The sequence below is a fragment of the Nicotiana attenuata genome, chromosome 6 (genome assembly GCF_001879085.1).
Source record: "Nicotiana attenuata strain UT chromosome 6, NIATTr2, whole genome shotgun sequence".
NCBI lineage: Eukaryota > Viridiplantae > Streptophyta > Magnoliopsida > Solanales > Solanaceae > Nicotiana > Nicotiana attenuata.
In genome coordinates this window covers 3,187,709-3,206,393 of record NC_031994.1, presented here as the reverse complement: position 1 = coordinate 3,206,393, position 18,685 = coordinate 3,187,709, and the positions used below count along the sequence as shown (strand labels likewise).

At 34.2% G+C, this 18,685-nt stretch overlaps 2 protein-coding genes across 4 annotated transcripts; one reads left to right on the top strand and one right to left on the bottom strand.

Moving 5' to 3' along the window:
* Nucleotides 2,650-7,514, top strand: LOC109226495 (heme oxygenase 1, chloroplastic). Its single transcript, XM_019391259.1, has 4 exons — nt 2,650-3,394; nt 5,351-5,574; nt 7,069-7,176; nt 7,260-7,514. Exons 1-4 carry the CDS (start codon nt 2,983-2,985, stop codon nt 7,350-7,352), a joined length of 837 nt encoding a protein of 278 aa, XP_019246804.1. The 5' UTR covers nt 2,650-2,982; the 3' UTR covers nt 7,353-7,514.
* On the bottom strand, nt 10,353-15,626 carry LOC109226493 (putative late blight resistance protein homolog R1A-3). 3 transcript variants are annotated; one of them, XM_019391256.1, is made up of 4 exons: nt 15,545-15,626; nt 11,750-14,522; nt 10,906-11,030; nt 10,353-10,638 (listed from the first exon to the last, which is right to left on the bottom strand). In XM_019391256.1, the coding sequence occupies exons 2-4, from the start codon at nt 14,490-14,492 to the stop codon at nt 10,372-10,374; spliced, it is 3,135 nt and encodes a 1,044-aa protein (XP_019246801.1). In that variant the 5' UTR covers nt 14,493-14,522; nt 15,545-15,626; the 3' UTR covers nt 10,353-10,371. The 3 variants fall into 3 exon arrangements, with proteins under 3 accessions (XP_019246801.1, XP_019246802.1, XP_019246803.1); XM_019391257.1 differs by lacking the exon at nt 15,545-15,626 and adding an exon at nt 15,382-15,524; XM_019391258.1 differs by lacking the exon at nt 10,353-10,638 and adding an exon at nt 10,647-10,825.

The window sequence follows — 18,685 nt, the reverse complement described above, 5'->3', positions numbered from 1 at the left end:
TTTGTACTATTTCTTGTAGGAGACTCCAATGAACACGGAATGTAGTGAGAAAAATTGCTTCTTCCCAAGTTTTTGTTTATTTCCTCTATTTATTTTATTACTAATTTAATCATTTTAGACTAAATTATATTAGGATAAATTTGTTAGTTAAATAATAACACAATAATGAACAACAAATATATGAATTTTACATACAAATATCAATTATGCGTATGTCGTCCTATGCATTTGAATTTGAGTCTCATTTTCCTAATATAAACATGCAAAAATAATGATAATTATACTTGATTCACCAAAGCACATCTATAAAAAGAACTTTATTTTATGTATATTTACCTTTGTCATCTTTCTTCATTAAAAAAAAAAGAATAATGTTAAAAAGATTCCAAGAGCCCTTAGTATTTAATTTTTACTATTATTTATCAGGTAAAATCATAACTAGCTTTTATATTTGACAAAATAGTAATTTAAGTTATTTTGCTAAATTGTAGGAATAGTGAAAATTATTTTCATAATATTTAAGAATATTCACTTAATTATTGCCCTAATACTTAGAACTTTGATCTAGAAAATTATGTTATTTAATTGGAGTCCTTCAGATAAACTACATTTAGATTTAGGATATTGAATTCGAATTACTTCAGAATGTTTTTTTAATATTAGGCTTATGAGTATCTTTTGTTATAAAAGTTTAGTAGTCCTTACATCCCTTTTCATGATTTATTGATCCTTATTTTTTTTCAGGTTTAGGATCTTTTTTCAAGGTTTACAAGTATTTATTTTAGATAACAGAATAGTCATTCAATTATTTTCTTATATTTAAAATTTTAATATTAACTAAATTTTTTATTATTAAATCATGCTTGGGAGCAAAAACAAATATCTAACAATCACAAACATAGTAATCTCAAAAGTTTATCAATTCTATTTTTTTAAATTCGAGTATCAAGCTCAACTAAGAAAAAATTTTAATTTTAAGAATATAAAAGAAAGAGAAGTGTTGGTAAGATTCAGTAATACTAATGGTTATACTAACATAAAAATCCAGAAGTGATATGTCAACTATTTTCTTAGTACTCTTAACATAGAATTCTTATTGGATAAAAATTATAATTACATTTAAATATTTAAAACTTGGGATGAGCTAATATTAAGATTTGAATAAACAAAAATAAGTTATTCTCTTTAACGTGAAGAACAAATAATTAAGTTCTTAAATTAATTAACCAAAGGAAATATTTAAATTAACTAATTTGCAAAAAAAATTAAAGTTCTTTTCAAAATTCATCATATAAATCAATTATAGTATAATATTAAGAATCAAATTGTTAAAGCACAAACGTTAAACAATAAGGATGAAACATTAGAAGACAAAAATTATTTAAGTGAGTTGTCATTAATTATTTATGTTTCTTTTGATATTCATTTAAACAAATGACAACTCCCTATACTTTTCTATAACTAAGTTGGTTATTGTATCATATTAACTTGATTAGACATTCTTAAACTTAGCATTTGATAATCTAATTTACATGTTTCTCTTGTACACATATTTTATTGATTGACGCTAGGTACGTACACTAAAGCTAGTAACCAAGAAAACGTAAAGGGCCAAATCAAATTACGTTGTATTCATCCAATTCTGTACGGTTAAGAAAGCTTTTCCCAATGAAAAAACAAATAAAGAGGAGAATATAACAAAAAATGGTCCCTTATATTTTGTGGTAGGTTGAAAGTGGTTCCTTAAGCATATTATTGAAAAGTTTTGGTCCCTTAGGTTTGCCAAAAGTAAACATATTTAGTTTCCATCAAATATCTAATAAACTTTGGTCGTTAGATTATGCAAATTTAAAAAAAAATATAATTTAACATGAACTCACATTTGAAGAGGTTGTTTATGCTATTTATCGTATATTTATGTTATTTGTGGAGTCTTGTGCAATTTACTACTATTTTTTTTATTTATCTCTAGCAGTGGCGGATTTAGGGGTGGAAGAAGGTTTACTCGAACCCCTTTCGCCGAAAAACTATACTCTATATATAAGGAAAAATTCATTTTGTACCTTTATATATTATATTTTGAATTCCATTGGCCACAGTCTCTTCTATTTTTTATTTTTTTCTTTTTGAGACTTTTCTTGTGTTGTTGTTTAACACTTTTTTTCTCTCATCATTTTTGGTAAATCTAACAATTTTGGTATATTTTTGGAATCTAGTGCAGATTTATGCTATTTTTTATTTATTTCTAGTGGACGTTATAGTTTTTGATATTGTAATTTCTGAAGTATGACCAGATTTTTGTATGTTTCTGGTTAAATCTTTTTTTCTTCTTTTCAGAGTTTCTTTAATTTTAACAACCCGAATCAGCCACTGACGCTTGTATTAGGGTATGCTACCTACATAAACCCCCTTGGGATGTAGTCCTTACGGCGTGCTGCCTACATCACTCCCCATTGGGATACGATCCTTCCCCAAACCATGCATGAATGCGAAATAATTTGTGCTCCGTGCAGCTCTTTTTTAACAAATTTAAAAAATCAAAACTACTCAAACATATATTCAAAGGACCAATATGAACCTACACCCAAACATGAGGGACCATTTTTTTATTTACATAAAAAAACAAATAAAAACTCTATCTTTCCCTCAAAATAAAGAAACCAATCCATGGAGGAAGAACTTAGCCATTTAACACAGTACTCAGCACAGCAATCAATACATCTTTGAAACCCTCCCATAAAATATTATTTCCACCAAAAGAAAATTCCTTTTTATATTCAGTTTCTAGACAAAACATATAGATACACTTAATTCTGTATCTATACCCTTTTGCTTCAAGAAACTCCATAGCCATAGACAATAAAAGATTCATTTTTTCTTTCTCTTTCTTCAATCATCACTCTTTTCTTGTTCCAATCCATTCAATCTGTCATTTTCACTCAATTTTTCTAAATACCCTTTTCAAGAAATCTTCCTTTAAAAATGGCTTCTATAACACCCTTATCCCAATCACAACCCCTTTATGAAAAAACCCAATTTACACTACTAAAAACACCTCAAAATCAGTTTTGCTCAATACCCTTTTCAACATTTACTCAAAGTTCAAAACTTCCATTGAAAAAATCAAGAATGGTTGTTGTTTCAGCTACAACTGCTGCTGAGAAGTCCAATAAAAGGTATCCTGGTGAAGCTAAAGGGTTTGTTGAGGAGATGAGATTTGTGGCTATGAAATTGCATACTAAGGATCAATCTAAGGAAGGTGAAAAAGAACCTGAAGGTCAGCCTATGGCTAAGTGGGAACCTAGTGTTGAAGGGTATTTGAAGTTTTTGGTGGATAGTAAATTGGTTTATGATACTTTGGAAAAGATTATGGAAAAGGCTCCTTTTCCTGAGTGTGAGTTTTTTTAACCTCTATCAGTCAAATTTATGTGACTATGTTTGACTAGTTTGACTATGCACGAAGTTTAAGATGAAACTTGTGGATTTAAACAATAACATAAATATTTGTGTGGTTATAAATCATAAAATTGGAAGTTTAAAGTCAGGTTATTTCAAAATATAGAAAGATGTCATTCTAGAGTGCTTAATTTCTGTCCATCCATTAGAAATCTGATTGTTTTGTTTGATTGAGAATATGTTTTAGTCATGTTAGTACTTTTACTTTGCGTTTTTTGGAGTTATTTAGTATAAATATCTCAGTGGTATAAAGAACTTCTAGTACATTTTATTTTTATTTTATGTGATATTGGCCTGCGATGAGTTTAAATAGAGTAATATAGTCGGTGAAACTTCATATGGCCGACTCAACTTGTTTGGAATTGAGGCGTAGTTGTTGCTGTTGATTTACGGTATTGACAATCGAAAAACTTGATGGATTGCTCCGGTTGTGGGACAGTATTATACTCTTTATAACTTTGGAAAAGATTATGAAAAGGCCTCTTTTCCAGAGTGAGGTTTCAATTTCTGTTAGTACTTCTGCTTTGTGGTAATTGATTTTTTACACATCCATTGGAATTCTAAGATATATAGAATTCTAATATAATGTCCTGTTTGGTTCATGGTATTGATAATTGAAAAACTTGATGGATTGCTCTGGCTGTGATACAGTGTGTTATGCTCTTTAAACGTACTATTTGCAATTTGATCGAATGGCTGTTACTAAGATTGCGAGTTAGGTGCCACTTGTGAAATGAGTGTGTTCCTGTCAAGTTAACCGGTTCAATTATATCAGAGTGACTTTCTTACTGTTGTTCTAGGTGGAGATACAACATCAATTTTATTAAGATGTTCCCCAATGTTTTAGGAAGCTTTATTTATTTGTCCCTCTTATTTATCGGGGGGAAAAGGTCTTCACAGGTTACCATACATTTTTTGTTCGGGATTGAAGCTTGGTTGATTGACCTTTCACCACATTAACTAGCATCATTGTAATTTTTCTGAAATATCTTAACTGATCACTGTGTATCGGGTTTCGGTTTCTTTATCGGATAATAAAATACGAGAAGTTTTTAAAAGTGAAAAGGATCTTTCCCTACACTTAATGATACAAAGCCTTTCTTATTTATATGTTGTTTGCACGGTGCAAGACTTGTAGTGTACAAGGAAGTTCCTGAATGATTGTTATAAGAGCTTTTGAAATATTAAATTTACATATATGATACTGAAAAATAAATAATCAAGATGTAATTTTGCACTCTAGACTAGGTTATGATCGTCAATAGATCAATTAGTTTTCCTAAGAAGAGTCAAGCATAGTCTATGCCTTGACCTTCAGTAAACAAGTGGTCAAAACTTGAGAAACAGTTGAAGACATTTTCTGGCAGTTGGATATCTGGACTTCTCTTATTATGACATGAAAATATGAAGTGTGTAAAGACAAGTAAAGTGATTATATGGAATCCGTCTTCTGGATGATATAGAAGTTTAGATATGACTGAAGTATTAAATATGCTGATGTTGTACCCAATTGGTCGCATTTCAACCTTAGTTCATATCCCCAGTATTGGTCTGCCACCCCTCAATTTCTTATTTCAGTGTTACTGTTAGAAAATTGGTGCTTAGATTAATTTATGCTTTCAGTAGTACCTGGAGTTTACGATATGAAGTTCTGTGCTTAGAGTAATTAATGCTTTCGCTAGTACCTGGAGTTTACAACATGAAGTAGTTTTACATAGCGAGTTTTACAAAAAAAATAAAAACAAAAACTTGGTAATTGCATACAGCAAAGACAAGTGATAGTGTGCCTTATCAGATCGAGCCCTCACTCTCCACATATGCGCTAAGCTAATAACCTGACTGACTTGGTTGAGAAACAGAATCTTACTGCTCTTTCTCTTTCATTTGACTGCAGATGCTGAGTTCAGGAACACGGGATTAGAAAGGTCAGAGGGCTTAGCAAAGGATTTGGAATGGTTTAGGCAGCAAGGTTATGCCATCCCAGAACCATCATCTCCTGGTCTCAACTATGCTCGTTACTTAGAGGAGCTTTCAGAAAAGGATCCTCAAGCATTTATTTGCCACTTTTACAACACATACTTTGCGCATTCCGCTGGAGGTCGCATGATAGGGAGAAAGGTCAGTGAAGTCTTCTTTTAAGTTTTTGGTATTATTCCGCATTGTCCTTTTGATACTGTGGTTTGTCAAGCTAGAATTCATCACAAAAATATGGAATGAGCAAAACTTTAGCTGCATTTAAGTCATAATTTGAAGAGTATCTAGAGGCAATTGTCGTGTGGAGAACACATTACATTTGTCATTACACCCTTGTATATTGGTTCATATCCACTTCCCTCTTCATATTCTGTTTTCTATTCTCCACTTGAGTTGCCTTTGAACCAGTGATTAAAAAAGCGCTCGCTTCCTTGCTTAAAGCGATGCGAAGCGACTCAGTGCCCGCTTCACACTCAGGTATAAAAAAGCGACCACTTCCCACTAAAAAGCGAGAAGCGACCAAGTGATGCGATGCGAAGGAAGCGACCGCTTCTTTGTTTTTAAACAGACCCAGGCTATTTAATTAAAAACGAAACTGTTCTGTCTTTTATTAAACGAACACAGCGACTAGGATTTTAAAGCAGAGCATCTGAGAGCATTAGACTAGGGTTCTTCTTCTTCAACTTCAACTTCAACTTCAAGTCTTCAACAGCAAGAGGTATGTTCTGATTTTCCTCCTCCTTCTTCTTCTTTTTCTTTTTCTTTCACTGTTTCAACGTCCAAATAGCAGCGAAATGCTGGCAAATATTTTTTTGTTACCTTCGGTTCTTTCTCAGAATTGATGCCAATCCTTGGGTTCTTCTTTCTCTGCCCAGTTTTTAACAGAGAAAAACTGCCCTTCCTCTAATTTTTATATCCTTTACATAGAAGTATTGAACATTTGCTTACAATTATATGTGTTGTCTATGCAGTATTTATTTTAATTTTTTTTTAAATTCCGCTTCACTTCAAAGCGAGCGCTTCGCTTCTCGCTTTAAGCGAAATGGGGTTGTCGCTTTTCCTCGCTTCACGCTCTTCACAACATTGCTTTGAACATGGATATGAGGGGGAGTGAACAATTCGGTTCATACAACAACTAGTGTGCCTCAGTCCCAACCAAATTAGTTCATAGGCCTTAAAAATTCCGGCATTACATTTTTCCCTATTTACCTTTCATTCATTTCCATGTACTCATTAGTGCTTCAGCTTTGATGGATAATTGAAATATTATAAGTTCCTGCCTTTATCATCTCTTGTCCCAAAACCAACTAATTGTTGAGCAATGTGCGAGTGGAAGTTGTACAGTAAGAAACAAAATTTGAATACTCTCATTAGAAAATCAATGTTAAAAATGCTAGGCAGATGATAAATGAGGAGATTATTAGAAATGTAATATGGAGGCAATCCTAAACTCTCTTTACAAATTACTTTGTTAGACTAGTGATGTCTTCCAATTCCCCCGCCTAAAACTTAGTTCGATGGCAGAAGTTTTCACCCTATTGCATGTTTCCCCCCCTTCCCTTTCTCATTTTGGAGTACCGTTATTAACGGGAAAAGGTGGTTACTTGTCCACCCAATCTTGCCTCTTCTTGTTTTCAGGTGGCTGAAAAGATACTCGACAAGAAAGAGCTGGAATTCTACAAATGGGACGGTGACCTTTCTCAGCTGCTGCAGAATGTTAGAGAGAAGCTGAATAAAGTTGCAGAAGTAATCCTAACTTGTAACTTTAATCTTTCTTTTATCTAACTTGTTCATTGATAGTTAACGTGATGCATCGCTTCTTTGCTCAGAACTGGACTAGAGAGGAGAAGAATCATTGTTTGGAAGAGACGGAGAAGTCATTCAAATTCTCAGGGGAAATCCTCCGATTAATATTGTCTTGATGCACGGCTTTGCATTTGTTTACTTGTTAACTTGTACATTGGATGGCCTAAAGCTCAAATTACTGTATAGTCGTGTTCATTTTCGCTTTGGAATTTTAAATTCTATCTATTATGTATAATAACTTGATTCTATTCAAGTATTATGTTGTCATTCATCTCTCAAAGTTGCAGCTGCTTAACTTAAGGGGCTGCCCACCCAGTTGCAGTATTTGATGTTGGTTTTGTGTTTTGAGGACAGAGACACCAGATTTGTGCTGGAGTCTGATGTGTTCTACTGCTTCTATATTAATTATTATTAGGGGTTGTTTGGTTGGAGGGATTAGAAAAAATCTGCATAAGTAATACACGTGTCGTAATCAGTAAGTTACTGGAGAAAGCTAGAGGTCAGTTGCACCGAGAAGTTTTATTGTGTGCCTCACACAACTGACATTAGTTGTGTGAGGCTCCTTTTTGTCTCACAAATTTGTGGACCTCAATCTTACACTTTTGGGTCCATAAAAATTTGGGTCCACAAAACTGTGAGACAAAAAAGATGCCTCATACAACTAGTGTCAGTTGTATGAGATACAAAATAAAATTTTCCCAGTTGCACCAAAGAGAATCCGAAGCCATTGCACCCAAATGTGTTGCCTAGTGGTGCATAACGTGGATGCAGATCCCAGTAAAGATGGACAGGAAGCTTCATTTCTTCAGGCAAGCAAAACGAGTGTAGACAATAAATTTGCGTCGAGAAAATAAAATCAAGACTGAAAAAATATCACAAAAATCATAGAATTTTATTTCAAATATTTGAGTGTACAATTTCTATGAATCCTCTGATTCTTCTTTTCAATAGTAAATAAATTCAAGGGCCTTTGTGCTTGATCTTGAATATATAGTTGTCGTCACGAACGATGATCTTGTTCTTGAGCTTTAGCTTGATTGCTTGAACTTGACCACGATTTGTTCTTCGTTCTTGAGCTTGAACTTGATTTCTTGAATTTGAACTTGATTGCTTGAAGCTTGAAACTTGTAGAGAATTTTGCGGCGTTTGATTCGCGAGCTCTCTCTTGCTTCTTGTTATAACTTCTGCTGTCTTTTCTGGGTTATGAAGACCCCTATTTATAGTTGTGGAAGGGAGGAGTCATGATAAGAACAAACTCTTTCCGACCAATCAAATTGAAGTGTGACATGACCGCATTTGATTGGCCAGAACATGTCACCTGCACACGTGGCGCGATTTCATTGGCCTTTCAGTGTGACTGGCAATGCCTTGTCATTTTGACATGTGGCATGGTCCTATTGGCTCTTCCGCTTGACTTGGCGCGCCATGTCATTTGACACGTGGCACCAAACGGGCCTCTAGGAAGATGACATCTTGGGCTTAATGAAGTGGGCTCATTATTTGTAGCCCAACTAAATGGACAAGCCCAATGAATTAAGCCTTATTTATTTAATTCATATATGTTGGACTTATATAATTAATTTCAATTATATTAGCCTATAATATTTATTTGAACCAATGTATCTTAATTTGAAAATATAATCCAAATTATTTTATGGATTTAATTTTAATAAAATTTACATGCCTACAACGAGATCACTACTTCTTTCAGCAATGAACTTCCTTTGCTTCGTAACCTTAGCCTTAGATTCCGTAGGAAGAGATTCGCCTTTGCTTATTTTGCTTGATCATTGGGACGGGAATGCTTTTGATTAACTTCTTGTTTCTCTTTGATATCATCCAGCCGATAATATAAAAAGATATATAAAAAGTGTGCAGCCAACGTACTTGTAAATTATCCATTTCAGTTTTTGAAAATCTGCTGTGTATGTTAAGTTTTGAAATCTGCAATTTCCTATATATGAATGGAAAAATCTGCAATTTGATTTTGGTCCAGTTTTGTGTCAAGTTTTGCAATATCTGCAGTTTTGAAAATCAATAGTTTTGTGACCATCTGTTTAGTTTCTTTGTCTGTCCATTTTCTGTCTAGTTTACTTGCCCTAACAACACAACCATTAGAACTAAACAATCAATAGAACTACAAATATGCAACTTGCCATAATAACACAAAAAGGGCAGCCCGGTGCATTAAGCACCCGCTAGGCGCATGGTTCGAGGAAAGGTCGGACAATAAGGGTCTATTATACGCATCCTTACACTGAAACAACACAACCATTAGGAATTACAAATAGTTGCAAATACTTCTTGCAAAAGAGAACCACAACTATAGTTGCATATGCAACAAGGGGCGTTCATACAAACCCAAAAAACCGAACCAAACCCGACCAAAAAAGCCTATACTTTTTTGGTTTGGTTTGATTTTGGTTTTGAATTTTAAAAACCGATTAAATTTGGTTTGGTTTTGGTTTTAATAAAAAATCGCACCAAACCGACTATAGAAGTAGCTATTTAAAATTTATTACACTATAGATATGTATATTATTATACAAAGTTTCTAAAAATGTATGGTAAATATTAATCGTTTGCACTTTTAATCTAGTTCGTTGATATTATAACAATCTAGTTCTTTGCCTTTGCATTCTAGTTTGAGTGTTAGTTTTCATTTGCTAAGTACAAGAATCTGTTTCATGCTAAAAATAATCTGTTTTTAATTGAGTCCTTAATTATTTATGACTATTTGATTCACTTATCATCAATATATCTTAGTAAATGATAGATTTTTTAAAAAGCAATTTGTTTTCTAGTGTTATGTTAAAAATGTAGTTGCCAGAATATGTATTTTGTAGTATATGTCTTATATTTAAGAAAAAATCGATAAATAACTGAAAAAAGAGAAAAATCGACAAAACCCGATCCAAACCGATTCAATAAAAAATCGACTTAATTGATTTGCTTTGATTCTAATATTTGAAAAATCGACTTACTCAGTTTGGTAAAAATCGATTCAAACTGAACCATGTACACCATGTATGCAACTAACCGAGACTAAAATTACATATGCAACTAAGTTGAACTAAAATTATATATGCAACTTGCCATTAGAACTACAATCACCATTACAACTACAATAAGATTTCATTTCATCAACCCAACGACAAGAAATCCAACGAATAATGCCCATGAAATCAAAATGATAATTCTCAACTTCTTGATTTTCTCCTCTAAATTACTAATTTTTTCGACTTCCACATGATTAACAAGCTCCATTTCATCAGCTTTCTTCTTCAATTTGTCCCTTTCATCCATAATAACACCCAAAGAAGTTTTTAAATCTTTGATCACAATCACTGCTCTCCGGGGGAGCTCTTCGTCGTGCCATTCCCAAAAGTCACATGAACTAACCTACAAAAAATCAAAATATTCAATGATATATAATCAGCCATTTCGACTAAATAATCTCACTAATAATCAATCACTTCCTTCAAAGAAAACCGTCTCTACCCCCTCTGGGATAGGGGTAAGGTCTGCGTACACTCTACCCTTCCCAGACCCCACTGGTGGGATTTTAGTGTGTTGTTGTCGTTGTTTCCTTCAAAGAAAACCGGTAAACCGAGCATATGAAAATGATTCCATTAAGCCCACCAAAAACGAAATAAGTTCACAACTTACTTTTGGTCTTGGACATTTGTAGAACCTCCTTCCAGCATTGGCGTCAGTCCAAGCAGTCAAATGTAAAGCAATCAGTCCACAATCACATCTTCTCACATCTAGGGTTCCATTTGAATCCACAGAACCTTCAAATATTGACACAAAAAATCAATTGGAGTGAGGACTTTTTTATGAAATGGTTCAACATATGAATTAGGGTTCTTTAATAGTTGAAGAAGACCATTGCTTTTTCCATTTATTTTTCTGATTCTTAGGTCGCTGGTACTATCTTTCTGGCCTCTATTGTTGTTACTGTTCTATTGTCTCCTTTTATCTTCTTGTGCCAAGGATCTATCAGAAACATTTCCTCTGCCCCTAGGTAGTAGTTTGACAACTCACAAGCATCCAGATGCGGATTTAGAGTCTGTTCATCTAAAACCAGAATTTAACTCGGATTACGTGTGTTCATCTAATAATTTCTGGACATACACGCGTTGACCCCTTATAAAAATGATGTACATATATAGTAATACCCAAAAGTTACTTCAATAAAAATATGGAACAACAACAACAATCCCAGTATTTTTCCACAAGTGGGGTCCGGGGAGTGTGAGATGTACGCAACCTTACCCCTACCCTGGAAGGACAGAGAAACTCACTAAAAATTGAGGTAGCACCTTATGCACAGGAAGCGCAAACACATCACCTAGAACTAGTAAAATTGAGGGCATTCAAGACCATTACATTGAAAATTTTACTAACTAAATAACAGTTTTAATTACATTGGTTTGGCTAATGAAAATAGTTATTTAAGTGTCATAAGCAATTTTTGGAAGTTCATTCTGGAATAAAATGTTATACTCACCTGAATATGATTGTAGGATGTGAACATGTACTGGCTTGTTTCCGAGGTTATCTTGTTCTTGTTGAATTCGAACAGCAGAAGCCTCGAGTTTGGGGTTACATCCACGCAACTGAATTAGTTTTAGTGAGGCGATTTCTGCAAACTCAATCGGTATCTCTTCCAAAACTCTGCAATGTATAATCACGAGTCGCTCAAGGACAGGAAAATTGTCATTTGTAGCTTTCCAGTATTTGAGATCATTCTGGCCAATTAGCAAAAGCTTCAAACTAGTAAATCTCCCTACAATTGGATACCATTCGCCGCCTTTACAAGCATTCAGTCTCAGCTTCAGCACCTCAAGTTTAGGCAATTCACCTATGATGTCCAAATCCTCCCACCTTAGTTCAATTTGACGCAACTCTAACTTCTTCAGCGTTGGTGGAAAAGCTTTTGCACTTGGAATGGTCAGTGGTGAAATCTCATTGTCTAAAGACCACCGATCATATAGTTTAAAACTCAACGTTTCGAGTTGATGTAGATGGACAAGATTGTCAACAAGTCTACATTCTTGAAATCTTTTATAGTCACATGAATGACCACATATTCGTAATTTTTTAACATTTCGAATACCTGAAATAACCTCCTTTGTGCAACAACTTGGAGACAAGCCAGAAATAGTTTGTATATTTGAATAATTCAAGTACCTCTCTTCATCAACGGATTCACTTAGACGATTAGACAAATAAAATTTATGTAGTTTGAGATGCCTTAATTGCATTAGTTCCCAAATTTGCTCTGGAAAAACCATAGATGTTGACTGATACGAACCAACAGTCTTGAATATTTGTAGATTCCATAACCTGCAAATTTCTGGAGGCATGATAAAACTCCCGCGCAAGACTAGGTACCTCAACCAAATGAGGGATAGTATCTGCGGAGGGAATGACCTATCAAACGATATTGGAGTTAAGTCCAAGACTCTGAGTAAGTTGAAATGGACAAGCTCCGATTTGAGAGTAAAGGTGTAAGTATAACCACAGAAAGTGAGAATAGAATGAGTTCGCTTCAGGGGATGGTTGTCATCGTCATCATTTGTTTGCCTTATTAAACAATGATGTCCAGGGGTAAGAAGGGCCCTATAAGAACCATAGCCGATATCATCCCCATCAGTCCATCGCTTAAAGGTCTGCATTTTATGCCTAGTAAGATGATGACATTGATCATCAAACACAATATCATCGCTATGTGCTTTTTGTGCTTCCGGACCATCATATACAATGTCATTCATGACAAAAGTGTTTTGGCTTTGAGCTTCTCTCAAGCACAGCTCGTATATTAGATCATGGACCTTACACGTTCTAATTTTCGTTTCATCCCAATTTTTCTTACTGACGAGAACTAAACATCTATCGATAAGATCTTGCAAACACTTCTCAGCCTCACCTTCCAAGTCTTCTACTAACTTCAAAAACCCCGCAGCAATCCATAATCTCATCAATCTCTTCACTGAAATCTCGCTGTCTTCTGGAAAAACTCCAAAATACAGAAGACATGCTTTTAGGTCACTGGTCAAGTGATTGTAACTCAACCCAAGCACATGTAAACATTGTTTATCAGGATCATTTGTGACAAATGACTTGACATCTTCAGCAACATTTTCCCAATCTTCTATTGTCCTTTCAGATTTAGACAAAAGCCCAGCAACAACGACAATGGTTAACGGTAACCCCTGACATTTGTCTACAATTTGTTTCCCAATAGTCTCAAATTCAGATGGTAATGCTTCATTTGCAAACGCGATACTTTTGAAAAGCTTCCAACTCTCAACTGGATCCATGGGATCCATCTTCAAAGAAAGATTCTCTGTATCAGCAGAACAAGCTACTTCAATGTTACGGGTAGTCAACAATATTCGACTCCCATTATTTTCACTTGGAAAGCATAGTCTCACGTCATCCCATGCTTCATTCTTCCACATGTCATCCAATACAATTAAGTATCTCTTTCCCTTTAAACTCTTTTGTAGCATGTCAGCTAGCTCTGTCTCATCGTCCATGTTAAATTTGTCGCCCTTTGTATGACGCAGAAGGCTCAACAAGATTTCCTTTACATTATGTTGTTGAGATATAGTAGCCCACGCGCAAACATCAAAGTGAAATCGAGTGGATGCATCATCGTAAACTTCTTTCGCTAAAGTTGTTTTACCAATGCCCCCCATCCCCACTATCGGGACGACTTTGAGTCTACCAGACGAGCCACCATGTTGTGTCAGTTCTACAAGCAACCTTTTCCTTTGATCATCACGTCCCACCATATTGTTCTCCACATTTGGACTATGCTTTTCTGAACTTGAGTCCTGAACCAAAGCTTCCTTTGATGCTTTTTTGCCTTCATTTTGAATCTTTGGTGACTCATTCTGGAGATGATCAATCTCCTCTGCTACCTGTTTTAGGCTATCAAGAAGCCTCTTATGCGCCTTTTCTTTCTGCATTTCATCCTTTGCCATTAAAAATTTCGTTAGTTGCAATTGAATTGTGTGTTCAACAGCATTTGCAGCTTCTTTTATCTGTGCTTCCAAATCTATCATTTTCCCAGAATTGTTGTTTTTCTCAAAGTTCTTGAGTAATACTTCCAAGAAGCTAACTTTTTCACGAAGAGCGAGAAATTCTTCTTTGTGATCACAAACTAGAGATTGCATTGGCGAATTGGATGCCAAGACCGACTCCATCGTTCTCATAAGAGAAGCAACACTAGCATAAGCCATATCTATTGTACTCCAATTATGACCTGAAACCTGCAAGTTGCAAGACGTCAATGTTGGTATTGTACTGTTTGACGTGCAAATTAAATTGTAACATCCCGACCTCCTCGAGCTTATCTTAGATAAAATTTGAAGCTTGTCATGTCAAAATGATGTGGAAATGTTGTACTAACGTGTAAAAAAAGAAATGAATGAAGGCTTGGAAACAAAGAAAGTTGGAAAATAAACTAAATGACAACAGCATATGCATGAATGAGCCAGGACTCAACTTCAGGACTCAACTTCAGGAAGTTGTAGGCCTTAAACTCTACTTTCTAACGGTTAAAACGGTTCGTCAATAGGACATCCCTACACAAAGTTATGGCCAGTTTTCTAAATGTGCAATGTGCAGAATTGTAATGCACTGGCCTAGGGCGGAATTGACTGAGCATCCTTTGTGATTAGTAGCAACCATATATTAAGAGTATATGAGCAACCAGCTCAATGCACAAAGCATCCCGCATTCACGCTGGGTCCGTAAAAGGGCCGCACTCCAAGGGGCACCCACGACTTACAAATCTTAGATCCACCACAATGTGAGACAACATCTTAAACTATACTAGAATGTAACAGACCACAAACAACAACATACCTAGTATAATCGCATATAATGGGGTCTGAGAAAGGTAATATGTATGCATGCGGACTTCATCCCTATCTTGTGGAGATAAAGAGGTTATTTTCAATAGACCCTTAGTTCAAGAAAATATAAGCACCACATTAATTAAAAAAAAAACAAGAAAGGGCAACAACAAGAACCCATATAAAAGCAACATAAATAACAACAAGATAGTAAGATGACCAAACGACGAGTAGTCATAGAAACCTAATACCAACAAAATATTATACGTACCAGACGCTCGTCAAAATCATCATTCCCAACATATTCCAAATGCTTATTAGATTTGTTATTATTGCTAAATGTAGACTTGTACTGTATATAGTGCTAAAACTTTGATCAGCAACAAGTGTTCTTTAGCTCTAAAGTAATCAAATGACGAGTAAGGACAACTAACCTTTCAATGCAGATTGGCAATGCAGGAGGATTTTGAAGTAGCAACCACCTACAAAAGCACTGCAACAAATATATCGAAAAAGTGTATAAAATAATATATGGAATCTAGTTAGTCTTCTTAAAAAATTTGATGAGAAATTCGATGAGAGTAGACCCGGGAAAGTCAGACTGTTTATTTGTTTTATTCGCAAACGGAGTATTTTATTATTATCCCAAAATAATACATTCTTTGTTTCAATTTAGACGAAGTACTTTGACCGGTATGGTAAAGGGGAGCCTCGACGTAACTGGCAAAATTGCTGCCATGTGACCAAGAGGTCACGGGTTCAAGCCGTGTAAACACCCTCTTGTAGAAATGCAGGGTAAGGCTGCGTACTATAGACCCTTGTGGTCTGGCCCTTCCTCGGACCCCGCGCATAGCGGGAGCATAGTGCATTGGGCTTCCCTCACTTTGACTCGGTACGGAGTTTAAGGACTTTTGAAATTTGTGGTTTTAAAAGCTTAAGAGGTAAAAGCTTTGTGGTGTAATGACATTTGTGTGAATATAAAAGCTTCTCATTAAGGGTAAATGGGTAAAATAAAGAGTTTAAAGTTGTATTATTTCTAATTATAGAAATATGTCATTCATTTTGGAACAGAATAATAAGAAAAGTGTGTCATCTAAATTAAACAGAGGGAGTATTAGTTTTGATTGTTTATTTAAAATTAGTCGTATTGTATTATAAAATTCATTGTTCGGGGACAATAAAAAGCCTTATTTTACGAAACAACCAATTCGGTGTGGTAAGATTATTTCCTATTTTTCTTTCCAATTATACCCTTACTTATTCTCTATTTTATATTTTACTCCACCCAATTACCTTATTATTGCATTCGCCGCGTCCAAATCATTGGTTCGTTCTCCTGTTCCTTTTTTCTGTATCCTTTATCTCAATCCATATTATTTGGATACTTATGCTGATTTTAGTTTACTATTTAATTTGCTCAGGTTGTTTCCCTTGTTTGTTACATATTGTATATATCGTATTATTACTTTAAATACGATATTTGTTTTGGTTGTTACTTAAATTTTATTGTATCGTATCGTTAAGTCCGTCATTATGTAACGACGAAATGTGTCGCTGCATGTAACGACCGATTTGGTGTGATTGCATCGTTATCTTATCTTTTTCTCTCATCTCAAACTTCATTATTATTAAATAATTTTATTTTATCATTTACCCTACCTTTTTATATAATAAATTTATCCCGTATCATAATTTTTCTTTATAATATTGCAATTTTATTCTTCATATTGCTGGTGTGTGATATCATGAAACAATAGCAAATGATTTTATCCAAACATTGTATTCATCAAACGATCACTGTACAATATACAATACGATACATTATGAAACAACGTGTAACAACCATCCAAACAAGATTTGAAACTACATGTATCCATGACCACCTTTTTGTTCTACAAAATAACATATTATAAAGAAGTGCATCAAAATATGGAGTCATATATTGCATAAAGACGTACATGAATATATGGAGCAAATTATAAAAAATTACAAGTGTTCATGTTTTTCCTAAGTCGATACAGTCAAATCAGAAAAATAAATATATTACTTCTTAACAACATCAAATGATATAATCTATCCAAATATACAAACGATACAACATAATACAATATATTATAAAACGATAGATAACAGTCATCCAAACAGAGTGTTAAAAGACAACTGCATCTGACTTCACATTAGATAATCTAGAGCAATACATGCACTTAGATTTGATGGAAAGTACTGCCTCCGTCGACTCACCGTTTATTTGACTCATTTTCTTAAAGTAGATTTTAAAATATTGACATTTTTTCTATATCTAAAAATAAATTAACTTTAAATTCTTTAATCTTAATAACATGATTTTATGACAAAAAAATTATCTAAAATATATTATAGATTATATATAAATTTCAAAAGTTTTCATGCAAAGTCATATATACCCTTCGCATTGGATGCTGTTATCTCAAAAAATGTGTTTGAGATCCACATTTTCTGCCACATTTTACAGGGTAATATTATAATATAGCACATGCGCAACATTAAAATATATAACACATCATGTTCGGATGGTTATAATCGGTAGCAGAGTGGCGTATGCAGGATTTTTTGTAAGCGGAGTCACAATTTAAAAAAATGAACAAATGACTAAATTAGTATAATGATAAGCGGTGTCATTTTCTATATTTATCTCCAATACTTTTATTTTCTTATACATATCTACTAAAAAAATTTCGGCGGATCAGTGTCCCGTGACCGCATAGTTCAAGGTGTATACGCTCCTGACTGGTAGGTTTTTAAGTGTGTTGTGAATAGGAAATGAAGGAAAATAAGAATTTTAAAAAGATTTTCTTTTACGAGAGAACTTTGTCTTTTATTTGAAAAAGAGAGGAAACATATTGTGCTTAAATAGAAAAATATTTTTTCTAATTTTTAAAGAGCTAAGAAGAAAGTATACCTTGTGTCGTCGTTGCCTAGCTCGGCGCTTTGATTTTGAATTTGGATCCCCAATATTATTTGCCCTTTTCCATTATTAATTTAAAATTCACGGTATTTTTCTGACGGTTCAAAACTTAAGAAGAATTTAAGGTGATTGTGGAGAAGATATTGAATAAATCGTCTAAACTTAGGCGATTGGACAAAAGAAGAATTTTGGAGAAATTAATAGCGTAATAGATCAAGACGACAATCCTTGTCTTATTTAAGGTGATTGTGGAGAAGATATCGGAAAAAATAGAAATTCAAAAATTATATAATATAGAGCACAAAGTCCTCACATTGCAGCCCAGTCCTGACCAACTTTTTAAGTTTTCGATCAGAAAAAGCTTTTGCAATTGGAATATACATTATACACGCAGCACAGGCGGATCTATGTTATCAAGTGAGGGGGCCCAGAAAGTTCGGCAAAATTTCCATGAATACATGTATATGATGTTAAAAAATACTGATATATTAGTAGTGACACCCTGTATACAAATCAAATTTTGGTTGAAAACAAAACTGCACCCCTGACCTTCAAATCCTGGATCCGCCTCTGACACAAACAGAAAAAATGAGGGGATTATCAACTTTAATACTCAATGTTTACAGCTGAT